This window comes from Dioscorea cayenensis, chromosome 6 (assembly GCF_009730915.1).
Source record: "Dioscorea cayenensis subsp. rotundata cultivar TDr96_F1 chromosome 6, TDr96_F1_v2_PseudoChromosome.rev07_lg8_w22 25.fasta, whole genome shotgun sequence".
In the NCBI taxonomy this organism is placed as follows: Eukaryota; Viridiplantae; Streptophyta; class Magnoliopsida; order Dioscoreales; family Dioscoreaceae; genus Dioscorea; species Dioscorea cayenensis.
The window spans coordinates 8,885,743-8,909,436 of record NC_052476.1 but is presented as its reverse complement, the minus strand read 5'-3'; the positions used below and the strand labels follow the sequence as shown (position 1 = coordinate 8,909,436).

At 32.6% G+C, this 23,694-nt stretch overlaps 1 protein-coding gene across 1 annotated transcript; it reads right to left on the bottom strand.

Annotated features, from left to right (window-relative positions):
- Positions 1 to 15,277: 15,277 nt before the first annotated feature.
- LOC120263719 (phenylacetaldehyde reductase-like) lies at positions 15,278 to 20,669 on the bottom strand. Its single transcript, XM_039271691.1, has 6 exons — positions 20,457 to 20,669; positions 19,903 to 20,072; positions 18,933 to 19,124; positions 16,639 to 16,801; positions 15,850 to 16,036; positions 15,278 to 15,538 (listed from the first exon to the last, which is right to left on the bottom strand). The coding sequence occupies exons 1-6, from the start codon at positions 20,566 to 20,568 to the stop codon at positions 15,394 to 15,396; spliced, it is 969 nt and encodes a 322-aa protein (XP_039127625.1). The 5' UTR covers positions 20,569 to 20,669; the 3' UTR covers positions 15,278 to 15,393.
- Positions 20,670 to 23,694: the final 3,025 nt, after the last annotated feature.

The window sequence follows — 23,694 nt, the reverse complement described above, 5'->3', positions numbered from 1 at the left end:
GCCAAACTCGGCTTGACTCGGCTCGTTTACAGCCCTAATGGAGATGATAATGATGATGATTAAGGTAGGAGAAGTGAAGAATAATAAAAAGAGGAAAATAAAAGAAATGAAGTGTAAGTTAAAGAAAAGAAGAGAAAACAAATTAGAAAAAAAATAAAAAAACCAATAAAGAGAAGAAGAAAACAAATAAGAAAAAAGACAAAAAAAAAAGGATAAAAGAAAATGTAAATTAGCGGCACTTCTATATATAAGTGCAGCTAATTTACCATTTATTAAAAAAAACCATTCTAAATTAGTGTCTTTTTATGAAAAGCACAGATAATGAGTTGCAGTTTTTTATATTGAAAAATGTTGTTAAATGTTGTCTAAAACACTGCTAAGAATGCGGCATTTGTTATGGAAATCGCTACTAAAGTAGCAGTGGTTGTTTTTAAAATGTCACTAAATTAACGGCATTTGTAAAAATGCCGCTAAGTGCTGGTACATTGCTGACGATATCTTCACTGCGTTTTCGCTGGCATTTTTTGAGAACACAACTCCATTATTTACTGGGAGTTTAAAACACCGCTAAATATTAAAAAAAAGGCCACTAAAGACCCATTTTGTTGTTGTGAAAATTTGATTGATTTTAAAAACTTATCATCAGATAACAAGATTGCTCATACTTTTTTTGTCTTTATCTTAGAAGTATAGTGACTATTAGCACATTCCTCCAATACAAACATGGCTCTTAGAGAAAGTTTAGTTTCCGGCTCCCTTTAGTTCTTTTTTCTTTGAGTTCTTTCTAAACACATTGAAGACCCAAGCATGTTGATAAATGTAAACATACTTTTTTCACTTTTTTTATTGTATCTTTGAAAATGGGTAGCTCACCTATCCCATGTAACATTAAATCAAAGCAATGTGTGTACAAAGTGACCGAAATAATTTTATTTTCTTTTCTCCATCAATAAATAACCAACTACTACATAAGTAGGAGCACATTTGTCACCACTTGCATAACATTTTCTTTCCCAGTTTCCTCTACTAATGAATCAAGCAATTCAAATAACTTTATGCCATCTTTTACGAAATCTAAAATGTCCACGGCTTTAAGAAATATAGTTCCACTAGGGTTATTAACCAAAAAGTTAGTAAGAGATTTACTTTTTTTGTGTGCTTGTCTATCAGACATTAAAGTGCATCCTACTCCTTTCCTTTTTTTATGCTTCTCTGGCATTAAGCTCACATTGTCAACTTCCTTCTTCAAAAATGTAAGTCAAGCCTCATGATAGCTAGAATGTTTTAAACCTTTCCCATATTCAGCACATTTTCCACAATTGAAAAAAAATAATGGACTCTTGACCAAAACAAAAGGCAATGCGTGCCCATACAAGAATCTACAAATGCTATGAACCATAGGTTCTCCTTTTTTAGTCATTAAATTTATAGATTGTTGTTTGACTCCCTTTCCTTTAGAGACGAATGCATCCATAGTTCCTTCTCCCACTTCTTGAAGACATTTGGTTTCATATGTAGTATTTTTAATTTTATCTTAACTTAAGAGCTTAGAAAAAACTTTTTCTCACATTCTTAGGACATTTAGTACATGGAGCAATATTATTATGATCACCTGCAAAACAATGCTTCATTCGATTAACCCTTCCCTGTCTTTCAAGTGGAAAATAGTTGTACTTCAAATGCATTTTGTTATCATTAACTCGAGTACAACATACCCAACTAAGATCATCACTAATCTTAAATTTAAATCTCTTTTTATGCATTCAAACAGCGAAATTCTAAATCTATAACACAATGATGATGATGATAACAACAACATATTTAGCTTTAATATTTTTATATAACATATGCCATGTGAATCAAAATTATAAAAATATTAATTATAACACAAAAGTGATCAAAATAATGAACTACAAACTTATTTTATAAATTTTGATCATAAATTATTTGATTCTTATCACAATACACATAATCATCACAAATCATATAACAATATATTAACTCATTTATGCACAATAAAAAAAAGTGTAGTCATGTACCATCATCTTAATAATGAAGCAATATAAATAAATAAAAAATTGGCTGCTACAACAACATCTCGCTAAGTCAGCTAATGAAAAAAGTGTAACAAAGCAAGACTGAAGACCATATGCACCAAAAAATTTAAAACTAAGGTCCAAGTTCCATATGAAAAATAGCAACAACAAAAAAAACATAGAAAAAAAAAATTGTTGTCTGCAGAAACTTAATGGGAAAGAAGAAATCTACTTGACAAATGAGTATCCCATATTTTTGTTTTCCTTTTCTTTTACCTTTGCTTCTCTATCTTGGTAGGCCAAGAGAAGTCCACCTGACAAATGAGTATTCCAGATTTTTGTTTTCATTTTTTTTTTTTTACTTTCTCCTCTGTTTTGGCAGGCTAAGATACTACAGGTTTTTGTTTTCTTTTTCTTTTTCCTTATTTCTTTGTTTTGGTAGCCCTTTTTTCCCAACTACTCTGTATCCTAAAGGGTCCTAGTTCATTGGAATTCTTAAATTTTTTTAAAGACTCCTAAATCATTAAATCCTAATTGGCAAAAGTTAATAGGTGAATCTTACGATTCACTTTGATTTCTATGATTCACTAATGATTTGTATGATCTAGAATTCATACATAAGATTTGTATTGTTATAGGTAGGATTGGACTTGAATTGCACTATAAGAATCACAAATTGTACGATTCTAATAACTTTTATCTACATTAATCAATAACATTTTCTTTGAAGTTGTTAAAAGTGACAACCTCATCAAACATGAGATTCCACTATCTTGAAGCTTGTTTTAACACATAAATTGACTTAGGGAGTTTATAAATCATGTTTTCTTTCATAACTACCTCAAAACTAGTAGGTTAAACTATGTATACATCTTTATTTAAGTTTCAATTCAAGAAAGTCTTACTTACATCCACTTGATAAAGTTATGAATCAAAATGATCAACTATTGCCATAATAATTTATAAATATTCCTAAGCAAAAATAAGAGAGAAGGTTTCCTTGAAATTAATACCTTCTTAATAGCCATAGCTCTTAGCTACTAACCTTGCTTTACACATCTCAACTTGACCCTTGGCATCTCGTTAGTCTTAAATACCCATTTGCATCTAATGGATTTACAACCTTTCAATAATTCTACTAAGCTTCACACTTTTATTTTGTAACGTAGACATTGCATCCATCCAATGATTGAATTAAGGACTAGATATTCTAGGTGGCTAGATTTGAGGTAGCATCAATGTGATGCTCATGCTTTTGCAAATATACAATATATTCATTAGTGATTGTGGGTATGTGAAACCCTTCTAATTATGGAGCTTCTTGTGCTCCTTGCTCAATGGGTTCATCCTGAATGGCTAGTGGATGCTAGTCTACCGTAGGACAAATTATTGGAGCATAAGAGATAGATATAGGAATAATGATTAGGTGTTTTTTTAACACAATTTCCTTGCTCAATGTATTCACCTTAGGTCCTAGATTCAACAACTTGAGTGGTGTGTGATAAAATAATAGAACTTGGAGCCCTTTAATCCCACTCAATAAATAATAAAGTAGCCATGTATGGCCTTAGGGTCAAGTTCCTTGGATTGCAAATTATCATTATCAAGGGCTTGAATTATGTCTAAGTCAAAAGGAAGGAGGCATATTCTTACTTATAAGGGAGAAAAAGTCCAGGCCCAAACATTCCAAGAAAGCTAGCTAATTCATACCATTCATACTGCTAAATGCAAACTAATTACGAAACTTGACCCCAAAGCTTAAGGTGGGAAGACCCAACTTAAATAATGATATCCATGATTACTCATTTCATTGATATGAGATTATTAGTTACTGTAATACAAGTGCATTAAGCTTCAAAATGATTGAGAATTGTGGATTGCACAAAATTGAAGATGAACCATAAGAGAGCAACATTAATATGCAAATAAAACAAGATCATACTATTTTCCCTTACTTCAACTTTCTTAAATGATTCACCAAAGTGATCATCAAATGTTAAAGTCCATTGAGCATAAAACATGCTACAACCAAAAGTATGAGTGGATTATCAATAGAACAGGAAAATTATACTAGTTCATGATATTCTATGCATTCAATTCACCAATCTAAATATTCTACCATATAATAAACTCATTAATTGGATAACTTCATTGTCTCTATGAATTGCAATAGAAAAAAAAATTGATCTAAACTAGGAGAACATAACATTAACAAATATTCAAATGCCTGGACTTATGAGAGCTAAGTTGATACATATACAATATTCAATCATATCCAAAACATGATAATGAAGTTAATTTAATCAAAATGCTACATTGAATTAATAATAGAATGTTAAATAATTATATGCAAAATTATCCAAAATGGCAAATTTGACATGTAAATGGATAAATGTATAATTTGGGGCCAGATTGTAAATGGAACAAAACTATATAATAAAGAATTAGATGAGGGATAAAAGTGAAAAAAAAATATAACATGTTGATAAGATGAACAATTTTAGGCCCAAATTGTAAATGAAACAAAATTTTATAATTATTAAAAATAAATGAGAAGTAAAAGTCAATAAACCATGTCCAAAAATGCCCTCTTAAAATGAGCTAAATAAAATATCATTTGCAGGAGAGCAACCCATGAATCCAACTCAGCGATATTTTTCTATTGTATGATTATTGTTTTTTTACCCAATGAATCCAACTCAGTGATATTTAAAGAAAATAAAAAATAATAGATAACAATTTTAGATAAAGAGATCCATTTTGGAAAAAAAACAATACCTGAATTACAATAGCTTAAATATCATAGCTCTGATACCAATGGTTAGATTTTCGCTAACAAGCAATGATAATTGATGAACAAGCAATCCATTGATCAAATAAAAAATATTTATTTTATATGAGGCATACTGTAAATCAATAGAGATGAAAATGTTACCTCCAAAAGATGGTAGAAATTATATGCATGCCATTGGAGATCAAGTCTCTATTACAATATTGTCAAGATCTCAAGAACATGGAAAATAGGAAATGATGTTAGTGGTCTTGAATCTTTCTCTCCAATCCTTTCTTCATTCTATCAAAAATACATCAAAATGCAGTTAACAATAAGCTATCTAAGTGCACTTTAGATATGACTTAAGCCTATTGCCCCTGGCATAGTCATTCAAAAAAAAACCCCCCATCTTATAAATGACCCAAAATGTCATATGCATATGATTAGAATATTAATTATATTTTAAATTATGTTAGACTATAAACTAAGTTTCTTATCTTCACCACAACCAATATTGTGAGATAGAGTTGATCCCTCAACCTCTCACTTGCTAAGGGAAAGTGTTACTGTTCTTCTAATATAGAGGTCGTAAAAATTAATATATATATATATATATTAATAATAATAATATGTTTACATATTTACTCAAGATTTAGATAATCAAAAGATGTCCAACAAATTTTTAAGAACATGTTCTTCAAAAGCATTTTAAACTATAAAGGAAATGATTGTATCTCTTCGTCAAAGATTCACATAATCTAGGTAGTGTTTGTTTGGGTGTATTTGGAGTTACATGTAACTCCAAATACACCCAAATGTCAAAATCTATTGTTTGTTTGAAGGGATTTCATGTTACTGATGTATTTTCGAATACTTTTTAAATGTACGGATGAAGGATTTGGTTTTACAGCCAAATTGGCCGTAAAACCAAATCCTTCGTTTAGGATTATGGGATTTATGAGCTTCAGCAAGTAATCTCATCCTTAAGATTACTGCGCCTCACCCAGTCACCCAGGCCTCTATCACCGATGCCATCTTTGTTCGTTATTATGCCGGTAACCGACGACGCTACACCAAATATGTTTTGCACCGACAATATCTTCACTTGTAACTGAGTGATCCTATCAAACATCACCCGCCAGCTCTCAAAGGAGCCACATCAACATAGCTCGAGCTGTTTTCCGGAAACACTAACTGCAGTCGAAATTAGTGGATGGGATTGGTCGTTGTCTCTGAAGTTACTGGCGTGTGGCTTGGACTCGTCTCCGGTAACAACGAGAGAAATAAAGCCGAAGCTGTGAGGATGCCGGAGGCGATGGAGATGAATGAAATCAAGATCAGGAGTAGGATAAGGATAAGAGAGATGGGCAAGATCAAGATTATGATAAGATGGTGATTTAAAAATATTTTTAAATAATATTCTCAAATATCTTTTGAAAATATTTGTAATAACTAAAAAAAAATTAAAACAACTAATAATTAAGAGATAGTTGAATTTATAAATTTTAAAAATATTATGCTAATATTTTTAATAATTAATTTTACAATAAAATTCATTTAATAGTCTATTAATATATATGGGTTTAAAAACTTAATTTAGTTTTATCATATATTAAAAAAATATATTTAAAATATGTGATGGTAATTTGGTAATCTCACCTTGGGTAACCACATCTCTCAAAAAAATTAACAAATCCCTCAGACCAAACATAAAATTTTATAATACAGTATCTTCAATTACATCCAACCAAACATCATATTTGATTTTACTGTATTTTAAACTCCAAGTATTTGCAATTACATTATAACTGCAAATCCACTGTATTTACAATTACATTCAACCAAACGCCACCTAAGAGAGTTGGGGAGTTGGATGTAGCTTATGAATATCTAGTTTCATTGTTTCCAAGAAGTGAGCAACTCTTTCATATTCTTTTTTCTAGTTGAAACAAACTTGGATTTGATCAAAATTAATTTGTATACAATTTCAGTAAAATGTTTATATAGACATCTATTAAGTATGAAAACTTGGTTTTTTCACATATTATTCTGTTTAAAAGTAAATTTAATATTTTTAAAATGATTTATAAAAAATATTTAAGAAATAGGGTTTTTATGGAAGGTTATCAGCATTTATATGCATATTGACGTATAGATTATTTTTTTGACAAAATATTGTAGATTACTTCTCATGGGCATTAATGCAGTCTGAATATATTATTTTGAAAGTTAATTAAACATGAGTATTATCATATTTGAGCATATCTCAATATATTATTATATGATTGGAAAACAAGCCAATGACCTTTTATTTGTATCAGGTTCATGCGTAAGGTGTTTGTGTTCTTGTCGAGGAGAAAAGTTTTGAACCTCAATTCACATAGCATGAGGGGATGAGGGCACATGTGTGTTGAGGTATTACTGTATGAGAAAAGTGAAAAAAAACTTGAAGTTAAAAGGAAGTAAGAGGAGAAATATAAGAAAGTGTCTCTTTGGGACATCCAATGAGAAGATGAAAGGTTAATGAAAATTTTGATATATACCATCTAATTATATTGAGAACGGATTCTATGAAATTGGGATACCATGTCAACTTATACCCTCATCTAATCAGTTTTTGCCACGTCAATTTTTTAATAATTCATTCACTCTTTGATCCACATAATCACCCATTTTATATTTTTAGATCTTTATGTTTAAAATATCATAACCTTATCTTTAAGCCAAATAAAATTCCCAAATTTTTTTTGCAAGTCTCACCGGAGCTTTTTCGTGGACACCGTCTTGCTCTCCGATGTTCTTTGTCTCTCCTTTATCTCTCGCTGCCATGTTCTCCATTGGACTTTTGGAATTTCAAATTTAGGGCTGGCCTTAATAATGCATTCTTCACGCTAGATGCCAATCACCTTTCTCATGTTGTTCGTCTCCCTAATACCCTTCACCAGCTAGCTATTCCGCGAGCTATTCTTTGGAGTCTCCTAGAATCTCATGGCCTATCACCTTTCTCCAGCCCTTTTTCAAATTTACTTTCTAAACTTATTTTATTTATTGAAACTTTTTTAGTTTCCCACCATTTGTACCAGCTTAAACTCAGGTGATTTTTTCATCTATACATCTCCTTCCTTCTCATGATCTCCTTATCTCCTCCCCTCAAGTTTATTTTTATTTAATTATTAAGCTTGTAAAATTCTCAAGTATTTTTCCTTTTCTTATTAATTTCATCATTCATTATTCAATTAGATGGACTTTAATTTTTTCCCTCTAAAATTTTTCATTTGTTGTATTGTGAAATCCCTATCTGAATAAATTTTGATTTTAACTTTTTTTTATCAATTTTTTCTGTTAGATTTCATTAGCTTATAACTCTCATATTATGAAGGTGGAGAAGGGAAAAAATAGTCAATTGGTAGTGCATTCAAATAAATTTTTTGATAAATTAAAGTTGGAATGAAAGTGCATTCTAAAGAAGAAGCTTATGATCTTCATAATTGATATGCTCTATGTAAAAGGTTCAGTGTTAGAAGAGGTAACAAGTTCAAAGTTTGGGTAAACCCATAAGGCAACATGAATATTTATGCTCAAAAGCTGGGGTACCATGAACATGATGATGCTAGAGAAGTGAAAAAAATTAACCGTCTATAGATAAGGACCGGTTGTGATGCTAAAATTCATTTTACTAAGAAAAAGGCATTTGGATGGTTTCTTACTTCAATAATAAACATAATCATGAGTTAACAACTTCAGAGGAAAGAATCAATTTAAGATCATGAAGAAAAATATTAAAGGGGCATGGAAATGTTCTTCTTTCAATAATTGTTGCGAGAGTGAAACAAACATATTCATACTATTTCCTTAGAAAAGAAATTGGATCTAAAAATATTATTTTTACAAAGTGAGATTGTCATAATTTCTTGTGATTTGAAAGAGACAAAATGATTGAAGCTAGGGATACATAAAGCATTATCAAATTTTCCAAGTGGAAGCAAGCTAAAGACCCAATTTTGTTTTTTTATTCGGTCCAAGTAGACCAAAATAATCAACTAGCAAATTTCTTTTGGAGGGATGGAAGATCAAAACTAGGTTATGATTGTTTTGGAGATATTCTTGTGTTTGACATGACTTATCAAGCAAATAAGTATAATTTGGTGTGTGCTCCATTTGTGGGAATCAACTATCATTCGAATAGTGTGTTGTTTGGTTATGCTTTATTGTCGGATAAGAATATTGACTCATTTGCTTGGCTATTTGAAGCATTTTTAGAAGCCATGGGCTATTGATAGAATGTGAATGCACACAAGTGTACATGTCAATCGAAGTTATAACATACAATATAAGCAAGGTCAAATCCATAGGGTCTAGAAGCAATGAGTGAAAACATTGCCCGGATATGATTTCACTAGGGAATTTGGTAAATAAAGCAATTGCAATTCAATATAGAATAACCCCTAGTTTAATTAGATCGAAGGAATTCAAAAGTACACTAAGTGCTCCCTCAAGGCTTCTTATTACCTAATCCCATGTAACGCTAGAAATGGATCTCTCCAAAACCTACCTTCATACGATTGCAAAAAGTGCTAGGAATTCCATGTCAAGAATCAGAGATAAACTGCAACGATTCCAATTGGAAGGTACATGACACCCTAACTATCTCCAGCATGTATCAGTGATAGCTATTCATTGATGTATGATCTCCTCACATGGATCTCTCGATAGCTAATGTAAAAACTTAATGGTAAAGCCTCTCTTGATACACAAAACCAACCATGAAAAATGAAGATGAATCCGAAATGCCAAAGTTAATCTATATTAAAAAGCAATATCAAAGAAAAATCATTCCCAAGCTACATCAATCTAGACACCCAAGGAAGTTATCCTTCCATCGTGCCAATTTTCATCTCTACAATATGGAAATCATCTCTTAAACCCTAGCCATGGAAAGATAACCCCCTTCTCAATGTCTTCAATGTTGGAGTAGATGTGAACCGATATCATCACCAATAGATTGTCACTCCAGTGGCTCCTTCGATCTGCTCCTTGATACCTTGGAAGCTCCTTCAAACGCTAACCAATAGTCCTTAGCTCTTTACTTATGAAAATTAGGTCAAAAATCGGATGCCCCATAGCCTTTTCAATCTTCTATTTATATCTCCAAGAATCTGAATGGTACACAGGCAAGTACACAAGCATGTATCTTGCCTGTGTAAATCTCAGGACGGGTCAAAAACCATCATCCTTGGGGTACACAGACAGTTGTATGCGGCCGTGTATTATTTCATTTGGCCATGTATTTTTCTAGATAAATCTTTGCTTCAGCACATGAGTTGCACGGCCATAAACTTTACTTCTTCCTGTGTTCTCATCTGGATCATGCTCTGCAACCTTCCAAATGTGCACGGTCGTGTTCTTCATCTACATAGCCATATTCTTCTCGGTAGGAGGGTGATTAAGGAGTAAATAAATATGCGCACGGAGTCCATGTGTTCCTCTGGCTGCTCATCTGCTGAAGTGTACATGGGCAAGTACACGGCCTTGTACCTTGCCCGTATATTTCTCTGTTTGTTGCTTTTGGCACCACTTTACTCCTGATTTCCTTCCTTTGGCTTTTGTGTGCTTCTTTTGTCCTGTGAAAAATAATGGAACAACTAAGTACAAATTATCCATGAAAACACACACTTTAGAACCACTAAAGTGCCAAATATAATCAATGTAATATGTATAATAATGCACTTATCAACTACCAACAACCAAAAACATTTTTACTTATCAGGATCAAGCAATGATCAAAGCAATAGATGTGGTGTTTCCATCATCTCATAGATTATGTATGTGGCATATTTCCAATAACACCAAACAACACCTTGCTAGTCACATTGCAAATTTAAAGTTTAAAGCACAATTTAACAAATGTTTCTATAGATGTGAAACTGAGGCAGAGCTTGAATCTAATTGCTATGTTATGATTGAAAAGTTTGAACTTGTAGATCACTCTTGGCTTAAGATATTATATGAACTTCAAGCATATTGGTGCCCCACCTTCAGCATTGATGTTTTTTTCAGCTAGGACAAAATCTACTCAAAGGAGTGAGAGTATGCACAGTATATTGCATCTGATTATGAATTCCTCCATGTCTCTTATTCAAGTTATAGAACATTATGAGGAAAAGGAAAAATAATTTCATCAAAAAGAATTAAATCAAGATTTCTGATGTAAAAATGGAGCACCAAGCAAAGGTAATGATCGTGGGATTTTGAAACATGCTTGCCAAGTTTATACTCTTACCATGTGTGAGAGGTTTAAAGATGAGTTGATGGAAAGCATTGGGTTGAATTGTGTTAAAGGAGCAAGTGATAAAAATACTTCCATTTATTAGTTAAATGAAGATGCCCATGAAAGAGTTTAGTTTGTAACATTTTCCCATTCAAATGGTAAAATCTCTTGTAGTTGTCATATGTTTGAGACTCTTGGATTCTTATGTCATCACGCTTTACAAGTAATTTTCATAAATAACATGAAAGAGATACCCGAACCATAAATAATGAAGGGATGGACAAAAAGAGTAAAGTCAATGTTCATAAATGATTTCAATGCTGGAACGGTGAATACAGAAAAATCAGCTCAATTATTGTGACTTAGTGAGCTAAACCATATTGGTTACAACCTTTTTTATAGAAGTTCTTTCACTCCAAAATGTACAAAAATTGTTAAAAACAAATTGATGGAGGCATTGCAACTAGTCCAAGAATTGGAGATGCTTCCCAAAAAATAACTCAAGAAGATATTGGTGATGGTTCTAATGAGGATTTGAGAAGCTCATTGACTAAAAATTGTTAAATACAAATTGATGGAGGCATTACAACTAGTTGAGAAGGAAATGGTGACCTTCAAAGATGTCCAAGAATTGGAAAATGGTTCCCAAAAGATAACTCAAGAAGATGTTGGTGATGGTTCTAATGAGGATTTCAGATATTCAATTCATGAGAAGCTCTTGCTTGATCCTGTACATATCAAAATAAAAGGTTCAAGAAGTTCTCGAATGAAAAGTCAATTGGAGAAGTGTCAAAAAAAACAAAAAAAAAAAGTAGATAGCGCTCAAATTCAAGAGAAAAAGAGGATACATCAGGTATTATTATGTATTTGCATCTACTTTTTCTTTTCTAATGTTTTATCAATTAACTTATCTTATTATATTCTAACTTGTCTTATTTTTCTAATTGTTTATAGAGTTCCAACAAGCAAATCATTTACAAATGGAAATTCTCTAGTGATGTATCCTCAACAAAGCTATATTCATCCTTTATATCAAGATTTTCAAGTGCCAATAACTCTAGACTACCAATTTATTCATGCATTGCAAGTATTCATTCAATATTCCATAATTTTCTTTGATCATCGTTGCATTTTGGGGTTTAATTTTCTAATTAACATGAGTTATATATTGGTCTTTTCTTCCAATTGGGGGTTTAATCTTCAAGCTAACATGAGTTTTACAAGAATGCTCGAAGAAAATAATTCATCTCAATTCATTAGTTAGGTAAAACATGGTGTTTTTACTTATAGCCTAAAATTGTTTCATGCATTATTTTAAAATTTTCCTAATTGCATAGTATCTTTTATGTATACGACTGCTTGCCAAGTGGCTTGGAAATTCAATAAAAGTGATGGAAATCATGTGGCGGTATCCATTTTTTTGTGAAAATTGACCTTTAGAAAGAAATCCATCTTTTTTGCTATTGTGTTTTAAGGATGCCTTTTTTTATAAAAATGAAAAATGTTGTTGTTTGAAACCTCAACAAAAGTGAATGGTCAAATATTGTAATGCTTTAAGGATGTATCTTTCATTTTACATTGAATTTTTTTTTTTTCAATTTTGAAGACGTGAACATCATATATACAGTGATTGTAATCTTGTGTAATCTTGTAAAGTCATTGTATGACTTATTTTTTGAGCACATATATGTGAAAATATTGCAAAAGTTAATCTCCTGCCTTAATTAGAGGCCTATTTTTATCTGGTCATGATTATATGGGATTTGGAATAAACATGAATATTTGTGCTTTTGGCTCTTTCTTATGAAAGTTCTAAATTTTGCATGGTGGAGTTTATATGATGGAGTGCAATGTTTTGTTGTTAGAAAAATTCTGCAAAGCACTAATAGTTGTTTTCTTGCTTTGTGATCCATGCCAACTCCACAGAAAGGAAGAATTGCAATCTTTTTATATTTTGTTTGTTGTGAATCTTTTAATGATTTTTGCTATATGCATGTCGACATAAAATAAAAGGTATCAACTTCATTTTGTGTTGAACTTTGTTATTCAATTTTTGGATGGAAAATAGCTTCACACCTCAACAAAAGTAGAGTATATGCTTATATTAATCTACAAAATTGAAAGACTTTTGCTATCTCTGTTTCAAAAGCATCACAATATTGCATCGCAATATTGTATCACAACAGGCAAAAGTAATTGGAAAATGCTAGATTTATTGATTGTGGGAACACTAGCATGCATGTACAAATACTAGAAAACAATAAAAGATTCATTGTAGAACAAGGTTTACAATAGAATCCTATGATTGGACTCTTGCAAAATTACTAACATAAATAAAATACTTAAATACAAATACATACATTGGCATTAACACAACCTACATTGAAAACCCTAAACAGCTAATATGTCTGGTGTCCATAATCCTGTGAGCTAGGCAGTACAATTTGCTAGCCAATGCATTTCGATGTTAGATTTCGGAGATGCTACCTTATTCTTTTTTTATGACAAACTTGGAGAATTCTACAACTTGAAATGCAGGTAAATTTTTTGAAGTACAGAAATGATCATAATCACAATAATATAAAATCTAGAACATCATCATTTCAATTATAACTAAAAAAAAAGGACGCCATTAATCAACTCCATCAAAACCATGCATAATAAACTCAAATATTATTTAATTCAACTGAAAACTTCAGTGTTATTTTATATGTACACATTCCTACCAAGATCCAAATCTACAAATTGATAACCAGCATTGTCCTTTGAAAGCCAATCCACCATCAACCATGAGAAATGAAAACCTGAAACCAAATCACTCAATCCATTAAACCTAGGTGTCCTTGATGCATCTTACCATGAAACAAAATGCAACACACTAAACAAATTCAAATCAAATCAACGCAATATATCATATAATATCCATCAATTCAATAAGATCAAGCGCATAAGGAAAATGAAATAAAGCTAATAAGAAGAGGAGAGGATCAAATAGCATTGCTTTGGTTTTGGAGTAGAGGGATCCAATAAAGTGAGGAGAGGGGTGAGCTCTTCCTTGAACCCAATCCTAGATCTCTCGGGATGCTTCTCATCATACTCAAAGATGTAGCCCACAGTATAGTTGATAAGAACAAGCCCTTCTCCAAGTAGACAACGGCTAGAGTCAGCATGCTTGCAACATTAGCACGGATCATTTCAACCAGATGGGTCTAGCACCAATTGACTTTTGGCTAGCCGGAGACACCGACGCCATTCAACCGGATGGATCTTGTAGTCGCAAATGTCATCACCAGAGAGTGATGCGATGTCAGGATCCAAAGTAGATAAGAACCCTAAAATTTAGGATTTTTATTTAGCTTAAAGATAATGTTATGATTTTTAAAACAAAATGAATTAAAAAAATAAAATTGGTTATCATGTGGAGCAAAGAGTGAATGAATTATTAAAAAAAATTAACGTGGCAAAAACTGATTGGATGCAGGTATAAGTTGTCATTATATCCCGATTTCATGGAATCCTTTCTCAATTAAATTATACAGGGCTCTAAAAAATTTGAGGTTTAAACATGCCTCTAAAGAGGATCGTACAAAGTCCTGATGGTAAAGTTGGCATACTGTATTAGTTTATCTAGAAATTGACTTATATATATATATATATAAGCGATGCTATTCAGACCGAAAAGTTATTTGAATAGCATTACTAAATGGCATAGATGGCCATTCTTTGGGCGAGATCCATGGTCTGGTCTTTCACAGCAGCAAAATTGGAATCAAGATGGATGATAGATGAAACAGTGGATGAAGTATAGGAAGGAGGTTGGCAAGGCAGATGTAGGTGTAGTTAAGGGATTGATCCAGACAATGGAAATCTCACCTTGGACCAGGGCTGCATCAAAGTTGTGAACAACAAAGGTGACCACATGGACATGGTGGAGAAGATGATAAGAAAGTGGAATTGGAAGGATACCGGGCAAAAGGCATGTTGAAGGATGGACCGCACAATGGGCGAAGAAGTCGTAGAGCAAGGTGGCTTTAAGGGTCATGACACCGCAAAGGAAGGTGGCTTCAAGGATCACGGCAATGTGAGAGATGTGGATGCCAAATGGTATTCAGGAAACTTGTCTGGCACAAATTGCATTACTCATTTTGTGTTATGTAGTAATATGTGCAAAATTTATTTTTAGTTATTACATCAGAGAAATGGAACAAATAAGACTTATATTATTGGCCATGCACAACAGAGAACTGGAGTTCTACAACACCATCAAGAACTATATACACACACGTTTACAATCCAGAGAGGACAAACACTATTGTTTAGAAAGTGACAAACCCTTTCTCTTTCAAGCTTTCAATAGTCTCCTTCAGGCTCAACTCAAGAGGAATGTAATCTATACTTAAGCTTTTTGCCTTCTCCTTTGAGACCTGCCATGTTGGCATAAATGGCTGTTCATCCGCACACCTGCCAATGTAAACAATTTTTCAGATATAACATCCAAAGATAACATTGAAAAATTAAAATATGAAACCTTAAAGAACTTAAATATCTTGTTTAGTCGAGAATCATATAAAATTATACAACTCAAAGATGTCCAATAAACATTATAAAGAAAAAGGCTCCTGGTCTAGATTAAGATGTTTTTTGAAGCATGCTAGACTAGGACCCTACAAAAAAAATACTATCAGAATCACAAAGGAAATAATTTCAGAACACTAGTATGTGATCTAGAATGAGAGAATGATATAAATTAAAATTCTATCAGAGTAACTTACTTTTGTGGGAGTTGAAGAGTTGGATAAAGTTCATGAATTATTTTCAGGAGCTCTGACAAGTGAGCAACGCTTTCAACTAAGCAATATCTTCCATTTGCTGAGGGAGACTCGAATGCAAGGATGTGTGCCAATGCAACATCTTTAACATTTACCCACCCAAAGCTTGAATTTGGGTAAGTAGAAGCTCCTGCAATAGATTAGCCAACATTTGATCATGTCTATTATATATGTACATCAAAAGAAACATCAGACGATCTGCACAAGGATAATTACTGTCCTAACCAAAAATTTGTTACCATGCATCGGTATATCAGTAACGCATTGAAAAAATGCTCCATGTTATCCTTTAGAGATTAGCAAAGTCTACATTTCTATTAAAAACAAAAAGTCCTATTGCTTTAAAGAGTAGTGACAGTATTTCATATAAGTTCCTCTTCCGAACTCCACAATTCGATAAGATCACTGCACTGGAAGATATTTGCTTGACATCTTGGACCAAAAGCTGTAGCCTATTTTCTCTCAAACAAGCCAAAAATGCAAAGATCGAGACCTCATACTCAAATACAGATTCTCAGATACCTCTGATAATTGTTGTAGAATTATCACTCTAAGTTTCAATTTGACATAAAAATTAGTAATTCTTGCTGAAGTTTATGGGCTAGCCGTAACATATTAATAGGAAAGAACTCTAAAAAGCAAATATTGCATCAGAGGCAACAGTAAAAGTTAAGTTAAAACTGCAATGATCATTGGACCCAGCTCCTAAATTAATTACTACCAACTACATACCATTTATCAAGTTCAGGATTACAGAAGAGCTTGTGTTTAAAGTTGGTTGCAGAAGAGGGCCGATGACCATCGATGGATTGATTGTGACTATTTCAATGCCATTGTCCTTAGAGAACTTCCAAGCAGACTCCTCTGCAAGGGTTTTAGATAGCATATACCACATCTGAGAGAAAACTATGATGTTAGAAAATGTGCAAATTATATTAATATACTCTTTCATCAATGTAAAATAGAAATGTAAATCATGCAAAACTATACAATAAGAAAGCATGGCAACATTAACAATTTGGAGGATGCTAGCCAAAAAGAGACAAAGCTGCTAATAAATTCCAGAAGAGACAAACAGTAATCCATTCAGTTGGTTACAGGCAACAGGAAGTGGAGGAAACCATTATAAGGCAATTATTGCAGGGAAAGTGGCTGTACTGGGTTAGAGGGAAGAGATAAAAGAAAGGGAGAAGCAGAAAAGAGCGCATGAAACTCTTGTATTCAGCAACCTTTGGTTGGGCCTCAAGTTTCCAGATTGTTTCTATCAGAGCTTCAGAATTAATGACCGTCAATGACTCAATAGAGATTCACTACAAGAGAGTTTGACTTCAAAATTCCACACAAAATTAATATTGAATTACTAAATCATTATATACTTCGGATATCTATTTGTTCATAATTAAATAAGACTAAATATTAGTTAAATTCATATAGATAAATCTTAGTCTTCCATCTGATGTGGACAAGTTAGCTGGCATTATGTTAACAGCTTAACTAGAACTGAATCAGACAAGTGTTCCAATTTTCAATTAGTAGTATTTTGGCTGATTTATGTGCAGTCAGCTCAAGTATTCAAATTATAAACACACAGTCTTAAGTTACTGATATAGTCCTTTTATTGTATTAAATGACACCAATGGCATTAAATATTCCAATAGTAAGTTGACCCTATATGAGAAGAGTAATATATCAGGAGCCTTCTGCCATATATGATATAGTACAGTCAATGAATAAATAAGTGAACAGCCGTGCACTTTCTGTTAGTGTACATGAACTTAGTAAACTGGTGCGTTAGCTTTCAAGTCTATTCTTGACCAAACCAAAGTCAAATTCTAAGAGATAAACCCTGTGTGCTGCATAAAGGTTAGAGATGCCAAGTAGCCTTTGAAACAGTAGTATAAGTTATCACAAGTATCAAGACAAGATAAAAATATATACATTCTACAGGAAGAAAAACCTATACATGGCTTCATGTTCAAGAAAGGGCTAACATGGCCAAAGGTCAACTTTAGATCCTTATCTTAATAGTATCATTAAGATCTAGAGATATCATAACCAGTGGATAACAATATTCTCACTGAAAACTAACATGTCCTGATATTTATCGCCAGCTCAGTTCATGTTTTCTTTTTATTTAAAGAACACTTTAGTTAGAAAAAACTGAACAAACACAAATTCACTATACAAGCATGCATTTCTGATATATGCATAGATGAACCATGCAGGACTATGTTGCCATAAAACAAACATATTTGTCAAAAACAACAAAATAACTCAACCTCTTTGCATACAAGAATGGCATGCAATAGATAAAGAGAAAAGATATTCAAGAACCTTTAGGTGAAATTCATACTTTCTATAGAATTGCTAATTACAGTTTTTAAATTAAACCAATATTACACCTTGGAGTCTGAACAAGCTTCACTCAGACTCAAGTTTTGAAGCATCAACTAGCTTTAGCTTAATTAAAATAATAATAATAATAATAAAAAAGCTGGCCCTAATCTCCATTAAACTCACTTGGAATACTTCATGTAAGCCATTTTACAACTGTAGTACAAACATAATGGTACTGTGTACCAGTGTATTTGCTAAAAGCCTTAAAGCAACTGGTGATCTAGTTGTTATAGCAACATTTTTAGGAGTTCACAAACGAACTAAAGCTGATTTCTTAACGCAATGGCTGGAAAATAGAATCAATTATAAAACCCAAGTATGAAAAAGGTCGAGTTGTTTTTACTTGTGAAGGACACCATGATTCCCAGATGTTTATGAACAGAATCTGCCCATAACACAGGAAATTACATGAACGACATAATTGAAATATTACAATAGCTATGATCAACCCCTGCAAAATATTGGAAGACATTTGTTTGAGCCCTAGCTGGAGATGAGAAGAAAGTCCGAGGGAGGTACACACAAGATATGAGAAGAAAGTCCGAGGGAGATACACACACACATATATATATGTATACATATTAGCTACTGAAAAAATAGTTCCATTGGCATGTGAAACAAATGCATACCTTTCCACACTCGCAAAACTCTGCATCTGAAAACCATGTCTCATCAACAATCACATCAGGAGTTCGTGGTCTACCATTGAATAGAACAGCAGCCACGGATGATGTGACAACAACCCTCTTGATGGAAGAGATTTTGACACAAGAACCCAGAACATTAAGGGTCCCCTTCACTGCAGGATCAATAAATTCAGCCTGAAATGGTAGATAAAAAGTACAAAAAAAAAGGTGAAAGGAACTGAATTTAAACTCTGAAATACTGGTTAAATCTTGAAGCTTGAAATTGTTGACATGAGCATATTTGAAAATCATCCCAACAATTAAAGGGTGAAATTATTTGAAAAGCAAACTTAATAAATGAAACAAATAGTAGAGAACAATAGCCAATGATAAAATTAATCAGCATGAAATGAAAACTCGGTATGTAACCAAGGATGTTGAAAGTTAGCTTTGATAGTCTCCAATACATTGAACAAGCACATAAAATCACACCAAAGAATAAGCATTCTACCAAAAATAAATGGACTCCAGTACATAAACAAGATTAGACGATGATGAAATTTGACTATCATGTTCTTCAACACATCCAACACAGTTTAGTTAAGGGAAACTTGTCATATTCTAACTTAGCATAGGTCCATATGCAACAATCACATCATGACATGTAAAAGCAGTGTTCTACATATGACATGCATAGGAAAACCAGCAACCGCCCATTTAATCAGCTGGCAATCTGTAGGTTGTCCCACTTAGGAATAAATATGAGATATATATACACACAGAAATTTATTTAAATGACTAGAATGATTTGGCAAGAACTCAAAGAACACCTGCGGTAAAACCGTAAAGCTTGAGTCACAACCTACTCAAGGAATCATTTTGCCATTTTTCTCAATTGTGCGGGTTTGCATTTATACTTTGAGCATCAAAAATAAATAAATAAATAAAATTGCTATGTGAGAACAGTATGAACCTGTGGATCGACAGGAGCATAATAGAAAGGAGAAGCCGTATGGAAAACACATTCACAACCATCTACCGCAGCATCAAATGAACCCTCCTCTAATAAATTTGCTTTGAACAGCTGGAGCCGCTCACTGGCTCCATCCAAAGCACGCAAGTGCTCAGTTTTCTTGGGATCACCTAAAAGATCAATACCCAGTCACAATGAAACAGAGTGAACACCAGCCATTAAAAGTAAACAAACCACTCATTTACAGTACCATTCAGATCATAAAATGAAACTAACAAATTAGGGCAAAAAAAAAAAAAAATACAAAAAAATTATCAAAAACAAGGGAAATGAAGCACTCAAATTGGTAACTATTGGACATGTCTGGCTACAAATGGCTAAAAACACCATGGATGCATGATAAACCCACACTTCCTCAACATGTACAGCTATAAAAATAGAAAAAAAAATTAAAAAAAAACTGATGAAATCACTGCCATTATCACCAATCAAGAGACCATGATTCTGGAGAGAAAAATAATAGAGATGAAGAAGGAGAAGCTAGGGTTTGATACCGAGATCACGAACTGTGGCTTTGACGGTGTAGCCACGATCAAGGAGGAGCTTCACCAACCATGACGCGATGTAGCCGGAGGCCCCAGTTACGCACACTACCTTCCCACTCATCGTCTCCCTCTCCCTCTCTGAATTGATCTCTCAATCGAAGAAGACGATAATATTTCTTGTTTGTCGGAAAAGAGGAAAACGAAACTACATCCAGTGAACTATTGCTCAGAAGCCCCTGTAAAATTTTAAAAATGATTTTATAGAAGCATGTGTGAAAATAGTATGGTTTTTATGAAAGTTATTAGCAATTATCAATTTTTACAGGGTATGAAAGCAAAAACACTAGATATATGACTTTACAATGTTTTTAATAAAAGCATTGATGCGCTTGGAATATAAAATTTGGAAAAGCTACAACAGCACAAACATTTTTGGGTTATATATATATATATATATATATATATATATAAATAAGGAAAAATTACTGTTTACCCTTCAAGAATTTCAAAACTTCCTAAATAGCCCTTGTGAGTTTTGAATACCTAAGACAACCCTTTCGTTATTGTTCCACTTCCTTTTTGCCCCCTGTAGATCACTAAGACTGGGTCCATGTTATGAAATTCTATCGTTGCCCTTAAAAACGGTGTGAAAAAAAACCGCCCAATCAAATCATATCAAACCTTTTTGCATACCTTTTTTAATTCTTCTTACATTCCTTTTTGTTTTTTCTCAAACAAAGTTTAGAATACTCATATTACCTTGGATTGTTGGAGTTTTTCAATTTCTCCCCATTTTGTGTGTTTGATTGGAGTTCTCCCGATTATTGAAGAAATGGATGGATGCTAACTGAAGAAATGCCTATCAATGGTATGATTGAAGATTATTGAAAGTATGAATTGAAGAACCTTAATAAATATGATTGGAGATTGAAGACATGTCAAATTTAAGAAATACCTATTATTGGTAGATTTGAAGGCCAAACTTGGGTGAATTGAAGATTAAGTTTGGATAGTTTCATGAAGACACACAAAGTCGTGCGCTCCTTGCGAGGGGACTGCGTGGTGACGTAGGCTAGTTGCTGGTAGTCGGGATCGGGAGATTTGGCTGTATAGACTTAGACTAAGCATGACAGGGAGGTTGATGGGTCTTGAGGTGGCTTCGCAACGGAACCAAAACTCATTTAAGTCAGTAGTTAGGGCCATGTTGCAAGTTGAGTTACAACAGGAATTGCAACAACTAATTTTGGAAGGTTCTAATATTAGTAGCTGCAGAGATTCTAAAAAGAGGTATGGGCTATTTTTGGGACGTTAAGGTGTTTATATAAGCTACCTTACTCTGAGATTGTGGGTGACACTGAAGCTAGAGATAGTGTGGGCACTAAACAATCTAGAGAGAGTAATGATCTTTATTTGTGAGTGCGAGTGACAAAGTGCTTGTACTCATGTATTTTCACATATTTAAGTGGATAGTTTATCTTCGGGCTTGGCTCCCCAGACATAGGCGAGTTGACGCCGAACTGGGTTACCAATTTCTTGTGTCTCCTTTTGTTTTGGTTTGTGTGAGATTTCTATGAGTGTTTGAGTGTTCTCTAAACCCACAAACCACACTAGCAAAACTAATAATGTGTAATTGTTTACACATGTTTTGAAAGGAATAGTTTGTTTATTGATTCTTCTTCTTCTTCTTCTTCTTCTTCTTCTTCTTCTCTGATGAGATATTATTATATTTTGTATATTTTTTTTTATCTTATGACATATATATACTACTTAAAACAAGTATTCAACTATAATTTACAATGTCATTTTGCAAATCATCTTACTAACATTATATTACATTTTTTTCCCCTAGGTTTTCTAATGCCTAGGTCCCATCATGACAAAGAGCTTGCTTTATTTTATCAGTAAAGGAGAGGCTACATGTAACAGAATAATACAAATGAAGATAAGAAATCTTAAAAGAATGCAAAGTAGAAAGGAAAACAAAAGATCTAAAGAAGAACAAATTTACTTCAAAAACTACATCTACAGAAGCATCAAAAGATTATTCGGAAAAGTAACTATTCCTTAAATATTTACCACATCCTTTGTTTAGCATATATTAGAACTACTCACTATATATATTCACCCTAGCAACATGCATTGTGTTATAATTAACTTGCTAATTTTTCAAAGAAGAATAATGAAACACATATTAATTTTGACCTATATTTGTTTAATTTAATTTGTTTTGTCAAACAATTTGAGATAATATATTGACAATCTCAAATGCTTTGCATTACTTATGTCATTTGCATGATTAAACTTAACTAATACTATATAACTATATTTTGCAGAGAAATTCGAAATGCTAAAATGTTAAGATGTCAAATTGAAGTGCAAAGAAATTTGAATGAGCAACTGGAGGCAAGTGTTATAGAGTCTTATCAGTTTTTTTATATGTTCATGATAGTATTATAATTGAAAATAAGTATTAAATAAGGTTCATAAAATATATTATAAATGTTATATATATTAATGCAATATAGTATATGTGTAAGTGTTGGCCCAGCATATATAAAATAAAGATAACAATACTTTTAAGATTATTTATTTGTCTTTAAGATTTTTATGAGTTAAAAAAAATGATATATATATAGGGGTTTTGTTTGTATACAATACTATATATACCAGTGTTGATTTGTTCTTTTTTGGGCTTTTTAAGGGTTTTTTAAGTGTGTGGGGTCCTTTATTTTTACCAGACCTTTAATTAGGGTCGATCGGCAAATTAAATTTTAATTATTTTTATATTTTAGATGATTTGCAAGTCCATGACTTCTATTAAGGGCAAGCCCCGAATGTTAATTACCCCAGACTCTATCGTGGGAACCTCAAATTAAGAAACAAGTGTGAATGAGAAATGACTAGACAAACATAAAGTTGATTTTTATTGATTTCAAAACAAAGCATACAAGTACATGAACATGGGCGAGAATACAAAAAATGCTAAAAGGACATTAGACAATTTTTTTTTCTCAATCATGCTTTTCAATTTTTTTATATGGGCACAATTTGGCTGACGCTCTTGCCTCTTTTGCTAAAAAGACATTGGAAGGCTCTTTTTAGCTTGGTGATTATGGCCTCATAGTTGCCTTTGAAGAAAGTTTTCATTAACTTTTTTTTAACTCCTATGAGTGTGAATAGACCTCATACTGAGCTTCACGAGAGTTTTTTTATAAAAAAATTCTATCAACTCTTTTTCACTCCCATG

Bases quoted from the DNA above. Each gene is read 5' to 3' on its own strand.
- LOC120263719 (XM_039271691.1), bottom strand. From the start codon at position 20,568: ATGAGTGGGAAGGTAGTGTGCGTAACTGGGGCCTCCGGCTACATCGCG. The intron at 16,802-18,932 runs GTATGCATTTGT...GTTTTCTCTCAG, and splicing joins AGTTTTGCGAGTGTGGAAAG to ATGTGGTATATGCTATCTAA. The intron at 16,037-16,638 runs GTATGTAGTTGG...AATCTATTGCAG, and splicing joins AATCCTGAACTTGATAAATG to GAGCTTCTACTTACCCAAAT.